This window comes from Antechinus flavipes, chromosome 4 (genome assembly GCF_016432865.1).
Source record: "Antechinus flavipes isolate AdamAnt ecotype Samford, QLD, Australia chromosome 4, AdamAnt_v2, whole genome shotgun sequence".
Taxonomy (NCBI): Eukaryota; Metazoa; Chordata; class Mammalia; order Dasyuromorphia; family Dasyuridae; genus Antechinus; species Antechinus flavipes.
The window spans coordinates 408,880,636-408,900,443 of record NC_067401.1 but is presented as its reverse complement, the minus strand read 5'-3'; the positions used below and the strand labels follow the sequence as shown (position 1 = coordinate 408,900,443).

Genomic DNA, 19,808 nt, shown 5'->3' with positions numbered 1-19,808 from the left:
AACTCAAATATTACCTACTCTGCATTATTCCAGAAGCAAATGATAACTAATTATTCTCTACCAAAAAGGATAATATTATATAAATGAGCTTGAACCCTGAGTTACATACCTTTTGCAAGTTGTCAAACCACTATTCCTAAAACATAGATCTGACCATGTTATTGCCCTACTTAAAAATGACCAATTGTTACTTCATCATCTAGGACAAAATACCAAATCCAAATTTGTCATAATCTGGCTTCCACTTCCCTTTCTAATCTTATTTTATATTACTTTTTGCCTCTCTATTCCAATAAAATTAGTCTGCTAATTGTACCCTATATATAATGCCTTTGCTCAAGGAATTCCCCTTGTCTCATATGCTATTTCAGAAAAAAAAAAAAAACTGTTGGTTCCTATAAAGCCTATGTCAAATGTCCCCTCGTACACAAGACCTTTCCTTATCTACCTTCCCTCTACCTCCAAGTTACTAGCCTTCTCTACCTCTTTAAATTATTTGCACATATTTTATAGTCATTTCTGTACACAGTGATAGGGTAATGCAGGGGCAAGAGCACTGACTGGATTTGGAGTCAAAAGACTTCACTAACTCTCCATGTGATCCAGAATAGGTCAGTTTGCCAGTCTAGATCTCAGTCATATCATCAGTAAAATAAGAGTGTTGGACAAAATTTATTTAAAGATAATTTAAAACAAAATATATGCAAAGTAAGTGCTAAGTAATTTTAAGAATGGAGGCAAGTATGATAATCCAGGAAATCACAAAAGTTGGAGGTATCTTTTGAGCCAAGACTTGAGTCCAGATTAAGATTCCAAAAATCAGTGGCAAATGAGTGGAGAACATTCCATGAATATGGAACAGCTTTTATAAAGACATGGTAGCAGAAAATGTATTGTTAAGAATAGAGATCAATGAGTAGAGGCCGGTGTGACTGTAATGTCAAGTGTATGAAGGGGAGAAATGTGAAATATATTTTAGAGCCAGATTGAGTAAGGCTTTAGATATGTTTATGTTTTATTCTAAAAGAATTAGGAAATCTCTTTGACTTAGAAGTATGACCAAAATCATGCTTTAGGATAGATTACCCTGACAGCTGGATGGAACCCCTAGGGACCAATTGAGATTATTGCATTAGTTCAGATGAATTGTATTAACTAGCATAGTGGCTGCATGAGAAGACAGAAAGTAAAGGTATCAAGAAATTTCAAGGCTGGGAAGAGATCATAGAAATCAGTTAAAACAGCTTTCTTTTTTCCCCCAATAGTATTTTGTTTTTCAAATACATGTAAAGATAATTTTCAACATTCATTTTTAAAAGATTTTGTGTCAAACTTTTCCCTTCCTCTCTTCCTTATCTCCCTCCTTTCCCCAAGAAATATGTTTAATTTATACATTACAGTCCTTTTAAACATATTTCCATAGTTGTCATGTTGTGCAAGAAAAATCATACCAAAAGGAAAAAAGCAAGCAAACAAACCAAAAAAAGAGGTTAAAATATTATGATTCAATCCACATTCAATCTCCATAGTTGTCTCCCTGGATGCAAATGGCATTTTCCATCCCAATTCTATTGGAAATGTTCTTGGGTCACTGCATTGCTGAGAAGAACTAAATCTATCATAGTTGATCACCACATAATCTTGTTGTTACTGTGGTAGTATAGCTTTCTTATTTTATAACTGAAAAATTGAGGCCAATGGTAAAGTGGCTTCCCATACTTGTACACATAGCAGAAGAATAAACTTGAACCTAATTCTTCTGATTTCCAGTTGAGTTTTATTTCCATTAAATTATTATGCTTCTTAGAGTAAATTTGAGTGACTTAAAACAAACTCTTGCTGTATCTCCCATTCCACCCCACTTTTATTCCCACAAAGAAAGAAGATTGTTTTCTTTTATCTTGTACATATTTTTATTAGATTTTCATATGATCCTTTCATTAGGATATTTTGTACTTGTCATTTCCAAGTAGCAAGATTTTTTTTAAATGGGCTGACCTTCTAGATCTGATAATTAATGTTTAACAGAATAGGAAATAAAGCCAGTGTGTATTGGTCCTTTTGTTTTTATCAAGTATTAGGTGCAGAATTAGTCATGGTCTTATGTTTTTCATTTATCACAAGTAGCTGCTATGAAAAATGATTTTTTTCCAAAGAGCAGTGGATATGAGAATTAGTTAAGGAAAATAATACCAACAGCGATATTTTTTAAAGGAAGTAGCAGGAAAACCACACAGATTTAATTCACTGCATGTTCCCATCAGTGTTTGGCAACAAGTTGTCAGGTCTTGATCTTTATAAAAAAGGATTAAACCATACAATTCTATGTGGTATATGACATGAAAGAAACTTGAGACATTTCCAACATGATCATTGGTTTTAAATATAGTGGAGTATTAGCTTGCATAAGCTGGAGACATATACAGCTGCCACCGATTGAACACAGTTCCTACTAGCTTGGCTAAGAAAAAGCCATCTTCTGAATAACCAGGCAAAGTTCCTGCTTCCAAGTCCAAGATTATATGCAGTTGTACACTGTAAAAGTATAAAGAAGTTATTTCAGAAAAAAATCACCACTATAAATACATTAAACAGCTACTCTTTACAAAGCATTTTGGACAACAAAAATAATAAAACACATACTTATTGTTTTTTAAAAGTTTAAAATCTAAGAGGAAAGAAGAGAAAAGGAGGGGAGTGCAGAAAAAGAGGGGATGAGAGGAAAGTAAAAGAGAAGTTAAAATAAATATTGGATATTCCCAGTTGTATTATTAAGGAATAAACTGTACTACTGGAGAAGATTTTGAAAAGAAAGAAGTATGAGTATGAATACGATATCATATTTGTCTTGGACACTATATATATATGGATATATCATCCATGAATCTATATGGAAGTTCCCTAGCAACAGTGACATCCATCCAGGTACTATATATATATATATATATATATATATATATATATATATACACACACACACACATACACACTTATATGTATATGTATATATAACAACTAGAAAATGATTACTAGAGAAAACAGATTCTGCTGTCAGATTCATCTTTCTAAAATGTTATTTTTTATAATTTCTGGACTAGCTCTTTAAAGGGCCTCAGATAAGTCAGTTGGGATCAGTCAAAGTGCTTGGCCTTTAGGAGGAGAAGTGAAAGAGACAGGCAAGCTGCCATGTGGCTCATCAAAAATGGATCCTGGACTCTGGAGTCTGAAGCCTGAAGGCTTCCCTCCTGTGTTGCTGCAGCCAAAAGACTTTGACCCTCTTGCTCAGTGCTCCAATCGCTGCTTCCAATTACCTTACCACAATACATTGAGCAAACGGCAATAGTGAAGAGAGCCATCACATCACCATATCATCTAAGTATATGTATATACAACCATTATCTCACATTGAGTAAGTAATTAGCCTTAAGTGCTCTGCTTAGATGCAAGTACACCTTTTTGGAGTTTCAGCCCTCTACAATTTTAATCATATAATTTCCTTAGTCAAAAACTGATACTGGTTCTCCAAAACTACAGAATATAGGGCAAACATCTTATCTTTTATTTTAAGACTGAAAGGAGAAAAATGTTTGTTTCCTTCAAGATTCTTCTCAGCATGGCTTAAAATTAGTTTTCCAGTCTGATCTCCCAAGTATCTCTTAGAGACACTATATAATAGTCTTTAATGTCAATCAAAAATCATTTATTGCTTCTCTGTACCATATACTGTGTTATGTGAATGGCTTGCTTTTTCTTGCCTTTATAATGTTACCCAGCTATTGGATTGAAAAATGCTGCTATTGTCCCTCTCTGCCATACTTACCCATTTTTAGGATTAATTCAAGTCCCACTTTCTCTGGGAAACTTTCAGTGACCAAAAACCTTGAAGAGATTAGATTCTTCTTCACTAGCTTCCTGTCATATCTTTTAGCTGTATTGTCACTTAAGACTTACATAGGAGTTTGGTTTGGTTTGTTTGTTTGTTTGTTTTTACAAGAGCTAGCACAGGACAATTTGATCTCTGACTCAAGAAGAGTTGAATTCAGGTTCCATCTCTGATATAGATTGACTTACCCCAGAGTAAGTCATTTAGCCCCTCTAGCCAGTTCTTTAAAATTTTAAGTTTCAGAGCAGATCTTGATTTACATTCATAAAGTTTCTCATCAGAAGCACCCTATATTGAAGAAATCATATCTGATATTGCTATTGCCCTCCAAAAAACTCTTCCATTACTATAGTAATTTCTTGCTGATCATGCACTATAGGCATTGCCAAGGATTAGGTCATTGGAATTGGATGCCAGCTGATCAAGTCAAACTCTGACAGATTTTTCTCCACCACCACTTTTTTCTGATAGAGTTCTGTTCCTACAGAGAGTTGATTAATAAGTCAAGATTTGTGAGTAGGATCTAAGTGAAGTGAGAGGGGCTAGAGAAGATAACTGCTGTCATGAGATCACTAGCACTGATTTCAGAGGCAAGGCAGTATAGGCAAATGATGCACAAGATACAATGTAGTGAGTCCTTGTTTCAGAAACTCATCTGGATTGCAAATAAAAGCCTCAACTTCTCCTTTACTTTCCCTCTTTCTCCTGAGAGGGCAAATCTTCTGAATGATACAAGTTAAAGAAAAGAAAGACAATCAAAATATAAAACTTTGCACTTTCACCTGGTGTACAACCCATATAATGAGTTCTGTATTAAAGGCTACCTATGATTCTTATCTTTATTATATCCATTTTCTTAACTGCTATATCATTATTCCTGAAAAGATCTTCAGCAAATGATAGTGGCCAACATAGTCTTTCTTTGGCATTTCTAAAACAGGGTTAATCCCAGGGGGCTCTTCTTTGACTTTTGAAAATCGACAACATCTGTTTACAAGAAACACATTTGACACAGAGAGATATGCAGAATGAAGGTAAAAGGCTGGAACATAATTTATTATGCTTCAGATAAAGTTAAAAAAAAGCAGAGTTAGCAATTCTGATCTCCGATAAAGCCAAAGTAAAAATAGATATAATTAAAAGAGATAAGGAAGGAAACTACATCTTGTTAAAGGATACTGTAAATGATGAAGTAGCAATGATACTAAATGTATATGCATCCAGTGGTAGAGCATATAAATTCATAGAGAAGATATTAAGCCAGTTACAGGAAGAAATAGACAGTAAAACTATATTAATGGGGGACTTCAAACTTCCTCTTTCAGAATTAGACAAATCTAATCACAAAATAAACAAGTTAAAAAAAAAAAAAAACTAAGGAGTTTAATAGGATCCTGGAAAACCTAGATATAATAGACCTCTGGAGAAAATTGAATAGAAACAGAAACAGAGAAAATATACCTTTTTTTCTCAGCAGCACATGGCACCTACACAAAAATTGAACATGTATTAAGGCATTAAAAACCTTATAATCAAAGGCAGAAAGGCAGAAGTAATAAATGCTTCCTTTTTCAGATCATGATGCAATAAAAATTATTTTCAGAAAAGGACCAAGGAAAGATGGACCAAAAACCAATTAGACATTAAATAATCTAATTCTAAAGAATGAATGGGTCAAACAACAAATCTCAGAAACAATCCATGGTTTCACCTAAGAGAATGAAATTGAGACAACATACCAAAACCCATGGAATGTAGCCAAAACAATTCTTAGAGGAAATTTTATATCTCTAAATAGCTACATGAATAAAATAGATAAAAGGGAGATCAATGAATTGGACATGCAACTAAAAAAGCTAAAAAAAAGAACAAATGAAAAACCATCAATTAAATACCAAATTAGAAATTCTGAAACTCATAGGAGAGATTAATAAAAATTGAAATGAAGAAAACTATTGAAGTAATTAATAAAACTAAGAGTTGGTTTTATGGGAAAAAAACACTGATAAAATAGATAAAGCTTTAGTTCTTTTGGTTAGAAAAAGGAAAGAAAAAAACCCAAATCACCAGTGTCAAAAATGAAAAAGGTGAACTTACCACCAATAAAAAAGAAATTAAAGCAATAATTAGGAGCTAAATCTATACAAATCATCAGCATTTTTATATATTACTGACAAAGCCCAGCAGCAAAATATAAAAAAAAGAAATTCCATTTTAAACAACTGCAGACAAAATAAAATATTTGCCAAGACAAATCCAGGAACTATGTGAACACAATTACAAAACATTTGTCACACAAGTAAAGTTAGATCTAAACAATTGGAAAAGTACCAATTGCTTATGGGTAGGCTCAGTTAAAATAATAAAAATAACGAATCTACCTAAATTGATCTACTTGTTTAGTGCCATACAAAGAAATCTACCAAAAATTGTTGCATAAAACTAGAAAAAAATAATAAAAAAAATTAATCTGGAAGGAAAAAAAGTCAAGAATATCAAAGGAATTAATGAAGAGAAATACACAGGATCGTGGCTTCAGACCTAAAACTGTAATAAAGAAACAAATATCAAAACCATTTGGTACTGGCTAAGAAATAGAGTGGTGGATCAGTGGAATAAAATATTTAGTGTCAGTGAATACATATGAGACAATAATCAAGCCCTTTAGTAATCTAGTATTAGATAAACCCCTAAACTCTAGCTTCTTATATAAGAACTCACTATTTGACTAAAATTGATGGGAAAACTGGAAAATAACATGTTAGAAACAGCATAGACTTACATCTCATACCAAAGTAAGATCAAAATGAGTATATTATTTGGGGGCAAAGAATGATACCATAAGCAAATAAGGAAAGCAAGGGATAATTTGCCTCTCAGGTCTTTGGAGAAAGGAGTAATTTATGACCAAAGAAAACATTACAAAAGGCAAAATGGGTAACTTTGACTACCTTAAGTTAAGAAGGTTTTGTACAAATAAAATCAACAGAAACAAGAATAAAAGGGAAGTACAAAGCTGGGGAAACATTTGTACAGCCAGTGTTTCAGATAAAGATCTCATTTTAAAAATTATAAGACCTGTGTCAAATTTATAAGAATATAAGTCATACCCCAATTGATAAATAATTGAAGGGTATAAACAGATAATTTTCAGATGAAGAAATTAAAGCCATTTATAGTCATATGAAAAAAATGCTCTAAGTCACTATTGATTAGAGAAATGCAAATTAAAAATCTCTGAGGTACCACCTCACATTTCCCAAATTGGCTAAGATGACAGAAAAAGACAATGATAAATGTTGGAGAGGATGTGGGAAAAATGGAACACTGATGCATTGTTGGTGGAATTGCAAAATGATCCAACCATTCTGAAGAGCAATTTGGAATTATGTCCAAAGCATTATCAAACTGCATACTCTTTGATCCAGCAGTGCCACCATGGGATCTATAAATCAAGGAAATCATAAAGGAAAAAAAAATCAACATGTGCAAAAATGCTTATAGCAGCTCTTTTTGTGGTAGCAAAAAATTAAAAATGGCTTAACAAATTGTGGTATATGAAGGTGATGTAATATTATTGTTCTATAAAAATGATGAACAAGCTGATTTTAGAAAGGCCTGGAAAAGGTTCATTTGGATCTTAAACTATTTTTGTGAAGGCTTCCCCTCTATCTTGTTTTCCTCAGAGGGTGCCCCATGCTTTGGTAGCAGCAGAAGCAATTTGCTCATATGCTGCCAAAGGGTAATTAATCTGTGCTAAAGTGTCTGCCTAAGGACCTACATCTGTCAGTTTGTCAAAGGTGACTAGTCTATTAACTCCAAGTTATCTATTTCATTGGGCTTGTATTCTACTGAGTTCACTATACTCAGAAAGTCACAACAAGTTTTGTCCAAGTTCTAAACATGTCTTTGCTATAGATTTCCAATCATTAGGGGTTAAAATTTGATAATGATCAGTGAAATTAGCAGAAAGAGGAATACATTGTATACAATAACAGCAAGAATGTGTAGTGATCAAATAGGAAAGACTTGGTTTTTCTTCAGTGATTCAGTGATCCAAGACATTCCCAAGAGACTTTGGAGAGAAAATGCCATTTACAACCAGGAAAAACAAATGTGGAGACTGAATATAAATCAACACATGCTATGTTCACTTCTTTTTTTCTGCTTTTTTTTTTTCTCCCATGGCTTTTCCCTTTTGTTCTGATTTTTCTTTCCCAACATGATTCACAAAGCTATGTGTATTAAAAATAAATAAACAAATAAAAGGAAAAAAAAATCAACAAAATCATCAAAAACAATAACAAAAAAACAGAACTAACTTTGAGGATTATCCAGAAGAATACAGTTTAAACTGTGCTATTTTGGACTCAGATGGTAAGAGTGAATTACTAAAGATAGGAATTTCCACAAATAAATAATAAATTTGGTCTATGGAGCAGTTAGGTGACATAGTTTGTAGAGTATTGGGCTGAAAATCAGGAAGACTCATGTTTGTGAGTTCAAATCAGACTTTAAACACTTACTAGCTATGTGAACCTGGACAAGTAAGTCATTAATCTTGCTTACCTCAATTCCTCATCTTTAAAATGAATTGGAAAAGGAAATGGCAAAGCACTCCATTGTCTCAGCCAAGAAAATTCTAAATGATGTCCCAAAGAAGAGTAAGACATGATTAAAAATGACAACAGCAACAATTTTGACTTCAAAAGCTGATATATATATATATATATATATATATATATATATATATATATATATATATTTCCTATTTTGATTTCTCTTTCTTCTCTCCCAATCTTTCCTTCCTTCAAATTTTATAATGGACATAATTGTAAATAGAGTGGTAATGTAGATAATTTGTGAGAATATATACTGGAGATGCATGTTGAAAATGTTTCATTGATATAAATGAATATCTATATCTATATAACTCAAAAATGTCTGGAGAATATTAGTCTAAAGTAAAGGTGTCAATGTAGCCTGAACCAGAATGAGATGAAATTGAGAAATATGTACCAAAAAACAAACAAAATGTGTTTTTCTAAGTTATTATGTTGGCTGTATGGATTCATATGTATGGTTTTAATGATCCCCTTTTCAATTTGAGTGACATCACTAGTCTCAGAGACTATACAGAATTACTTTATTCTTTGAAACTATTTTTATATTTCATTAATACTTGAACGGGCAGGTGTAAATACTCTGAATATGTAATATTTTATGGGAGGTAGGATTTATATGACACTGCAGAGTCTTTAGGAATGCAAGGTTTCACTCTGAGTTTTAAGAGTGATCCAGTCTGGAGAGCAAATGCAGCTAAGGTTTTAGAAGTCAAACGAACACTTTCAGATTCATCCCCCCTCATTTATAAAATGAAGGGTTTGTTCTCAATGATCTCATAGGTTTCTTCTAGTCTGCCACCCTATAATTCTGTGAATTACTGAGAAAACACTTAAAATCATTGAACTCTTCAATCTAAAGTCAATGGTGTGATTCAGGTATTTCTACAACTATCTGACACCTGAAAATAGAGTTAACTGATTTCTTTGATCATCAAAATGGTATTTGATTCAATCTGTTAATACTTCATGAGAATACTTCTTATATTAAAACATTGGATTGTTGTGGGTTTTTTTTTTCCCTAAGTACATAACACATGGTCGAATGGAGGCCAGGCTTATAGGCATACTGCAGTTTATAAGTGATCCACTTTTATTCATGTGTTAGTAATATCTATATTTTCTAATAAAATGGGTTGCATCTGTTCTCAATTTAATTTTTCTTATAAGCAGATTTTAAAAAGTTACTTTGGCCTCTTGACAGAAGTCTGTACAATGTCTATTCCAACAAGTAATATTATGATACATAGTAATCCTTTTGTGAAAGCCTAGTAAATGTTGATGAATTGGGCACTGTAATAAGGGAAAATCAAAAGCTACTTGTATTCTGCTCACTTCTACTAAACTCATCTCAAGAAAATGCCACCATTTTAGGAGAGCTTCACTTTATAAGTATTGTTATTATCCATCATGTCTGATTCTGACACTGTTTGAGCAAAGATACTGGACGGGGTTGATTTGTCCTTCTCCAGGTCATTTTACAAATGAGGAAACTGAGGAAAACACAGTTAAATGATTTTCCTGGGGTCTTACAATTAGTCGGTGTCTCAGGTTAGATTTAAACTCATAAAGATGAATCTTATTGATTCCAGGCTTGCTGTTCTACTCACTGAGCTAATTAGCTGCCTGTTCATAAGAGTAAATGAGGGGATTTTTAGTTAAGTGAATTGGATTTATGTTAGGTAGAAAATGGTTACAGGATCATGGGTTTAGGTTTAGATTCAGAAGTTATTTCATTCAAACTCATTTTACAGATCAGAAAACTAAAGCATCCAAGTAGCTGTAATCATATTTCCAGGATCATCCAGGTAATAAATTGTAAAACAGCTCCCAAATTCCCTGTTCTTTTTATGAAAAGACACTACCTCTACAAAGAAAGCATTGATTTTAGCAATATGTTCTATGGTGTCTTGCATCAACGGCAATTCTCTGGGGCACAGATGAAAAAGCCACTAGATGTTGGAATAAGAAAATGGTATTACTCATTTGTCACATAATCATAAACATAATTATCATAGCCAACAAAATTTGTTAAGCACATAATAATGTATAAGATTACCATCATGGCAGGTGCTATTGATAGAAAGAGAAAAAGAAAAAAAAACAAATACTTTGAAATTAATACCAAAAAACCCAATAACTTTATAATGAAACAAGTCCTACCCTTGAGAAACTGAAATATATACTAAACCAACAATCAGCCAAACCAATTATCATTGTTCAATGCAAAAGTTTGTGTGTATATGTCTATGTATGTATAATTTGTTACAAGAAATATCAGGAAGCCAGTATACATATGTTAAGTGTGTTTGTGTGTGTACACACAGAAAAAGAGAGGCAGGATTTCTCATGCTGCAGAAAATTTTAACTAAACTCTGAATGCTCATCATCCATTCCTTATCCTTTTGTGTTTATATCCCATGCCATCCCCCCCCCCTTTTTTTTCTTGCTACACTGGCTTGCATGCTAAGATTCACATTATCATCTCTCCTCCCTGATATATGTATATATTCAACTCTCATCTCTCTCTTGAACATCTTCAACATCTCCCACTGTCCATTGAGTGTTTCTGCCTGAATATTCCATTAGAACCATGTCAAACTCAACTTGCTTAAAATGGAACTCATTAACTTTACCCTGAAAACGTTAGAAGCTTTTCATTTCCCTCTTTTTGTCAAAGGTAGATCATCACACCTCTCATTTTTGTCCCTTCTTTCTCTTCACATCCTCTCATCTGGACTATTACTATAGCCTTCTTAATTATCCTGTGGACAACTTTTCTGCTCTTTCCAATTCATTTTCCATTTAGCTGTCAAACTGATATTTCAAAGTCCAAGATGATCGTGTCACTCTCTTACTCAAAAAACTTCAGTGACTTTTTATTGTCTATAGGATAAAGTGCAAATTCTTACGTTTGCTAGTTAAAATCCTTCAAAATCTTGCCCCACCTTATTTCTGGGATGGTTGCATATTATTCTCAAAGAGGACTAGTACCTCCACTGTTACGACTTTCTGAGCCTTTTTTAGGACTGCTCATCTATCTTTGATGTCTACCTCTGATGCTCAATTCTCACTCAGAGAATCCGAAGCTATATTAAGTGTAGTGATCACACCCTGGTAAACTATTTCAGTAGACAGGATATATCAGATGGAGGGAAAGTGCCAGGGGTAGCCACTTCAAGCATGTGAAGATTTCCTCTGGTGGAATGGGCTGATGAAAACATTTTGTTCCAATGACCATGAAGGTGACTGAAGCAGGTGCTTACAACTTGGTCAGACATCAAAGATGCTAAGCTCATTCACTGTATCCTAGGCTATCTCTAATTGTCTTGATTGTTGTCTTACCACTGAACTTGTACAATTTTACCTTACTTAAATCCACTTCACCTACGAATTAAGACATATTCTTTATGATATCATTGGTCCTCTTTGAAAAAAGGATAGAAAGCAACAATATAATATTGTCTTTCACACAATCTTCCATCCAAACTGACTTCTTCCTATTTTGTGTGCATGGAATTCTGTCTTCTAACTCCATGCGTGAAATGTTCTCCTTTATTACTTTTATGTCTTGTAACCCCTAACCCTCATCAAGACTCAACTCAAATCCTGAATTACAACTAAGTGGAATTGAGTGGAATTGCACTATTTCTTATGTAACTGTAAGATTATAAATTCTTCAAGGACAGATATGCTATTTTAAAAAATATTTGTATTTTATAACATACTGTCTTGACTGTTGTAGATAATCAAAAAATACTTTTTCACTGAAGAAAGAAATTAACTAAATAAATTAAAATAAACTAATCCTGTAAAAAATGTATGGATTAACTCCTCAGTTTAATTGGAACTTCTTTTATGAGAGACTCCACTGATCCCTTGTAAGACTAGCCTTATTAGTGCATATAATGGAAGGTGCTGTGTTGAACCTTAGGCTTAAAAAAAAAAAACTCTACATAATAGCTATATCAGTACCAAAGGCAGTGTAAAACATAAGTCAAATTCACCTATATTGAAGGAGGATGATGTACCCACATATGTTAAATCTCTTATCTGGAAATAAGGGGTAACTATAAGGAGAGAAATTTAATCCTGTATAATCAAAACATGACTACCAAGGAAATGTAAATCCCATAGCTATCTTGTTAAGAGTACTTGGCCTTAATCAACCTCTATTGACAGAGAACTTATCTTGGCTGTGTCTAAACAAGACAAACTGTTTGATTCCAAAGTTATTGGATTTTTTTCTCCTGCCCAAAGTTAAGAAGAGTGTTAAAGCCAAGGAAGACTGGGAGTGGGACCAATTAACACCAAGTCAGAAAGCATTTACCTCAGAAATTGTAAGATTAGATATACCTATTCTAAGTTTTCAAAAAAAATTTTTAACCTTAGTGCTTATTTCACTGTTCAAAAATCATGATTATATGCATTGAACAATTTCTTTTTTCTTTTTTTAATAATAGCCTACATGCATTGCAAAGAGTTTTCAGCATTTACTCTTGCAAAACCCACCTGTGTCCTCCCAAAGACAGCAAATAATCCAATATAAGATAAACACATGCAGTTCATTTGGACATATTTATACATTTATCATGCTGTATAATAAAAATCAGATCAAAAAGGAAAAAAAAAAAAAAAAAGCAAGCAAACAAACAAAAACAACAAAAAGGTGAAAATACTACATTGTGATCCACATTCAGTCTCCATAGGCCTCTCTCTGGATGCAGGTGATTCTTTTCATTACAAGTCTGTTGTAATTGCCTGAAACACCTCATTATTGAAAAGAGCCAAGTGCATCACAATTGATATCTCATAATCTTGTTATTGCTATATACAATGTTCTCTTGGTTCTACTCACTTCAATTCATGTCAGTGAATAGTTTCTTTCATTGATTCATTTAGCATTTATTTAGTAACAACTTTACGTGAGGGCCCTATGCCACATGTGTGTTGAGAGTACAAAGCTATAAAACACAGGTTTCAAAGTTACCAGAATTTGGAGTCTGAACTCAAATGACTTTTAATCCAGAAAGTCTTTCCTGATTTTCTCTGTGATTCCAACCAATCGTTCCCCATCTTTATCACAGTGCTTTCTACTTGTCTCATAATTTATATTATAGGGTTTTTTTTGGCACATTTATCATCCCACAAATAGATTTTATGGTAGAGTCTCATTTGTTTTTTTATCACCTTACCAGAAACCAAGTATACCATGTAGTACATAAAATAGGGACTTAATCAATGATTGTTGAAAAAACAAATAAATTAATATATATTTCAATAGATAGTTAGGAAATTTCAGTGTCCTCCCTGCTCTCTTTATTAGAATCTTTAGAGGATGAAAGAATAAGAGGAGTTGAAGGATAATTGTTTCTTGATGCCAGAACAAGCAGCTTACTATAAAGTTATATATTGCATCTTCAAAGTAGAATTTAAGAGCCTTACAGACATGAATTGTGTGTGTGTGTGTGTGTGTGTGTGTTTTGTCTCTCCAGTTCCTAAACTTGCATGTGTAGGCAAGTAATGTAATAAATGTAATTCAGATTAATTTAGATTCAATTGTCTTGTGCTTTAAGACAATGTAAACAACATGTGATAAGAGACTTTCACAAAACAAATAGGAACCAAAGAAATATGTATTATAGAAAATTGTTTATTGTAGAAACAATTTTAAAACATTCTATGTTCAAATAAGTTCCATTTAATTGGATATTGATGATCTGTCTATGTATATCTAGGAATGTATCTGTAACTATATTAATATTTTATTTTTTATTACCTATAACCACTGAAAATTTTCTGTTATACTTATAAGGAAATTATTAGTTAAGAATGCATTTCTAATGGATAACATAGTCTGAAATATTTTTCCCTAATAATATTTTGATTTCTTTCTTTCATCATTGCTATTTACCACTTTTGTCATTTTCATGATTGTGGTTTTAATAGTTAATAAATAAACCCTATATTAAACTGAAGTGAGGCTTAATTGTCTACTCAAATGAACTGGTCTCCTAAATAGAATCTGAGGAAAGTACAAATAAGAGAATCAATGGGAAGATATCCAATTTTAAAATAAAAAAAAACTTTCTGTCAGAGTTTTATTACCATTATTTCTCTTGGGAAAGAATAACAACAATATAACTGGAATTCTATGGTGCTTTACATTTTGTTGTTCTTCTACTACATGTCTTTTCATAAAAAACTTATTTTAAATATATTAATTCAAGAAAATGCCAGAAGTGGGAGCAAAGATCAAATCAGCATTTCATTTGGGAACAGTTACAGTCACCAGGTATAGGCAGTCTCAACTGTTTATCATTAATTGCTGAAATAATTCTCATACCTTAAAAAAAAAAGTTTCCAGGATGTTACAACTGACCCAGACCAATTTTTGCAGCTAGAAAATTATTTTGTGTGTAAATCCTCACTACTTTTGATATCACTGATATTTTCTTTTTCTTTTTTCTTTAATAGGTGTTAAAATGGGTAGAAGAAGCAGTACAAGCTTCAAAAGTTCATCTCCTCTCCACTGATCATTTAGAAAAAGCTGTAAATACCTGGCAAATCCCCTTTGATCCCAGTCTAAAGGAAGTTACTGTATCTCTGAGTGGCCCTTCTCCACTGATTGAAATTCGTAATCCATTAGGTAAGTTGTATATTTATACACCTTTATATATTTCATTTTTTTCTAAATGGAAAGAAAGTGCTTGTTTGTTCCTTTATACCAACTATATTATGTAGCTTAACCACAACTGAACAAACCACAGAACAGATGGCAAAGCCATTTTAAAAATCGGTTTTTTTTTTAAAATCCATAAACAATGTCAAATTTCAATAGGATTCCAGTGAAATCTCTTATGAATAGAATATATGCTTTATGTACTTATATAATACATATTTTCATATGTACATGTATAAATATCTATATTTTGGACTTGTGATTTTGTTGGCATAGAGAAATTCCCAGTGAAGAAAATCCTAAACTGCAACTCTTCTGTAAATTAAAGTCTTGGAGGCTTCTGTGGGACACCAAGAGGTTATAAGGTCTACAGAAGCAGGGTTTGCTTGTACCAAGATCTTCAGTAGATAGAATAGTAGATGAGTGATCAGAGGACCTAGATTTAAAGCTAAGATTAGCTGCTCACAATTAAAATGGTTAGTGATATACCAACCTTCTAGAAATGATTGTCCTCCATCTTCATCAGATCTTTCTTCTTCAGTTCTGGGTACCATGGTTTAAGAAGAACACTGATAATCTGGAGAATATCCAGAGGAGGACAAGTAGAATCATGAAGTATCTTGAGTCAGGATGAAAAAAATTTAAATGGAAAGTTTAGTTGAAAGAAATAGGTTGTTTGTTAGTTTTTGCTTTGTTTGTTTGTTTGTTTTAGTTTGTAGAAGAGAGAGCTCCAGAGAAAAATAATAGCTGTCTTTATGTATCTAAAAGACTATTGTATGGAGAAGGTAATTGGTTTATTCCATGTTGCCCAAAGGCCAAAACTTGTCACTATGGGTGGAAGTTTGCAAAAAAGGATATTTCAGTTTAATGTCAGGAAGAACTTGGTAACAATTGGTACAGATAGAAGGGATATTTTTTTCCCTTTCCTATGATGTCTTCATTTAGAGACCAAAGGAGCACTTGTCTTGTATAATATTGTAAGAATTCCTTTTTGCGTATGCAACTTGGCATTAAAATAGCTAAAATATGTAGGTATGCATCTAAATGTAATTAGGGCATATGCACAAATACATAAACATACATGCATGCATTTTTATGCTTACATATGTACTTGTTATGATTAAAACAGAACATTTAGGAAAGATTAGACCAAACTCATACTGGAAAACAAATATGAATTGTGATTTGTTTGATTTATTGAACCTCTAACTGGAAAGTAACAATTTCAGTTGCTGATAGAATAAAAATATATCTTTTATGGTAATTTTAAGGTTTGATAAAGAAAAACGCAAATTTATTTTTAAAATGGTACACTAAATAATCCTATTATTTTCCAACAAATTTCCTTGTTGTTAAAATTTGGTTTGTATTGTCAAGGCCACAGCTAAGAGGCAAACTACCTACATGCTAGCTTTAGAATATTTTAGGAGCACATTGACACTGTGGTTTAATCTAATCCCATTGTTAATTTTAATTAAAATTAGATAAAACATTAAAGATTCTTTAATATCCTAAATATAGTTAAGTTTAGTTTTATGTATATAATCAACTTTTTGGGGTATTAGCCATTCGTTTTGATTAATTAAAGTCAAAAGACATTTATGAAGGCCTTTCTGTAAAAATTTACATTTTTGAACTTTGTTAAATTTTCTTTCCATATCGTTGAATTTCTTCAAGGTCTGTTATGGGCCAGAACTTGAAACAAGGTGCAAAGTCACTGTAATTGATAGAAACAATGCTTATGTACTTGGTTCACATCTTTGGAGTTACACCTTTGGGAGAGTTCATACATTAGCTCACACATTAGAGTTCACACTTCTCACCCCTTTAGAGTTCACACCTTTTAGAGATCATATATAAGGAGCTTCCACAAACCAACTAGGAACTTCGGGAGATTCACAAGTCAGGATTCAGTGAAGAAGATTCATAAGTCACAGCTCCCACAATCCCACTCTCAGAGGAGGAGACAGATTCATTCCATATTGCATCTTTCTGCTGGCTGGAGGTTTTGGATTCAGAGAGAGCTAGAGGCTGAAGCTGGCAGAGCTAAAGGACTAGCAACAAGAGCTCTTGGAACCAAGGAGAGAGATAGGCCTCTAAGAAAGCTAACCAGGCTATTTTGGAAGAGACAATAAAGGACTGGACTTTAACAGCTGGCTGCATTTGAGGTGATTGTTACTTTGAGCTGACACTAAAGCTGCTCCCAGAAGCCCCTCGAGAAACCAGCTCCCGGAGAATGATTATATTTAAGAGAAAAGAACATTACAAAGATCCTTTCATTTATACCTTTCATTTCAAAGTTTACAAAAGCCTTCCTCAATTAGGGGAAAAGAAATTTTGATTATAAAATATGCAGATAATATCATGCTTGTCACAGAATATATACAATAACTTCCATAAGATAAATGAGTATACTTTGTAATTTTATTTAAATAATTTTCAAACCAGTATAACCAAATAAAGCGTTCCTTAATGTACACCAAATGTGCATGTAGCATCCACTGGATTTCAGTGCTATAGTAGTTGTCTTCTAGATACTGGCAACTAGGACATACCACTAGAATATGGTCTTAACATCTTAATTCACAAAATATTTTTGCTTACTTTTGGCAGTCAAATTTATTTCTAACTGAATATTGAGCTTATACTGTACATTTCCTGCACATTTGTTCCATTGCTTCAGTTCAGTTGCTAATGTAGTTCTATTTTTGCTATGTTTTGTTTTTTGAAAAATTGTTGTCTTGAAAGGTGCCTAACATCTAATTTTTTAAAAATCTAAAAAAATTCTCAAATGTTTCACATACCTTAGCAATTAAAATGGGATTGAAGAAAACATCTGGATTTTTTTAATGAATATTTTTATCCATATGGATATATGGATATAAATATTTTTATGGATATATTCATACCATTAGAGCATATGGCCTTTCAAGGCCATATGTAACTCTTTTCCTTATAATTTTTTGGATATGATCCATTAAGAAATACATTACCATTGGCAAAAGAAGCAAATCCATACATTGTTGAACTTCTTATATCACCTGAAGAAGATTCAGGCTTTTTCCAGTATGAATTCATGCCATTTTAATAAACCAAGGATCCTTTGCATGAGATTCTACTTTCTGAATTTTCTGTATACCAATAGAATATCATATATGAATTAAGGTTAAAACCCTTCAAATTCATGAATGACATATATCATCATTTTATGTAATTAATTTGGCATTTATTAGTTTCTATAAATGCCAAAATAGGTCTTTTCTTCACTAGAAAGCCAGGGTTGGAATAAATCACAAAACATGACTTCAAATGAAGATTAATTTATAGCCTTTATAGGACCAATTTAGTGGATTTGTCAGATACATTTTAGATGCATAGGAAATATAATTTGAATTAGTTGGTTACATTGTCTTGATTATAGTTTATAAAATTATTTTTCAGGATAATATCCCTTCCCCATACTCCATGCACAAACTGCATGGTACTTTGGATATAAATTAGATAAAATTATTATCTTCAGTTTATCTCTTATATGGTTTGTAATTAATTGCTTTCTTGTTGTATCCCCCATAACTGAATTCCTTGCTAGAAAGGACTGCTTTTTGTTTTTGTATTCCCATGCTTAGCAGAGTTCCTAGCATGTGGCATAGATAGTTAAGATGCCTTAATTTTAGATGACTACTAGGGGCTCTGATGATAACAATTTCCAGAATTAATGTGAAAGAATTATTGAATGGGTTTACTGAAATTGCTATTCATAAAATCTAAATGACCCTTGTGGCCAGGGGACTTTTAAATTATTTTGATCATTATAATCTAGGCTGCCATTGGAAATGTGATCACAGTGTGACAAGAGTTATTTATTTTCTTTCTAGATATAAAAGTCAGCAGGATAGAGGTGGATCTGTGATGCTGATTCTAAAGCTCATATCCTAAAGGAATGTTGTGGATATAGGAAACATTCCTTGTTTTATGATTTCTTAATCATATCCGTTAGTGAAAATGTATACTGCAGATGGCATGCACTTCATTTATCCAACAAACAAAAAGACAGTGAATATTTAAGCCTGTGTACATAGCTCCTTGGCAAGAATATCATCAAGAGAAAATAGCGTCTTGAAATCAGATCTTGCTCTTGGATTTATGTGGTGATAAATTAGTCAATATTCAAAGCTGAAAGAAGTACTGTACTTGTTACATTTCTGTCTGTCTTTCAGGGAAGCTGATAAAAAAAGGATTTGGCTTGAATGAACTATTAAATATCCATAACTCTGCCAAGGTAGTGAATGTGAAGGAGCCAGAACCTGGCATGTGGACAATTAAGGTACTGTTACACAAAGCATGTGTATCATTATTATTTTATTTCTATGGTAATATGTTTTATAAAGGGTATATAATAGATCAGTTATAATACAAATCTCTTGCAAACATAGATAACAATTTAATAAAAAGGAATTCATGTAATATATTTTAAAGACATTTTCAGTATATGAATTATCTCTAGCGTCTGGAAGTAGCCCATAAATTCACTAGGTTTACAATGCCCAGAGCCAAAGCTCTCCATCATGCAGCTAATTTATTCTTCTCTAAACGTTAAAATTTAAGAAAACTATAATTATAT

The 19,808-nt window shown here is 32.6% G+C and overlaps 1 protein-coding gene across 1 annotated transcript in view; it reads left to right on the top strand.

Annotated features, from left to right (window-relative positions):
* HMCN1 (hemicentin 1) overlaps positions 1-19,808 on the top strand; it is a 503,334-nt gene that overhangs the window by 190,508 nt on the left and 293,018 nt on the right. Inside the window, exons 5-6 of the mRNA XM_051998776.1 lie at positions 14,983-15,154; positions 19,405-19,511. Coding sequence (XP_051854736.1) covers positions 14,983-15,154; positions 19,405-19,511 — 279 coding nt within the window. The remainder of the gene's footprint in view (positions 1-14,982; positions 15,155-19,404; positions 19,512-19,808) is intronic.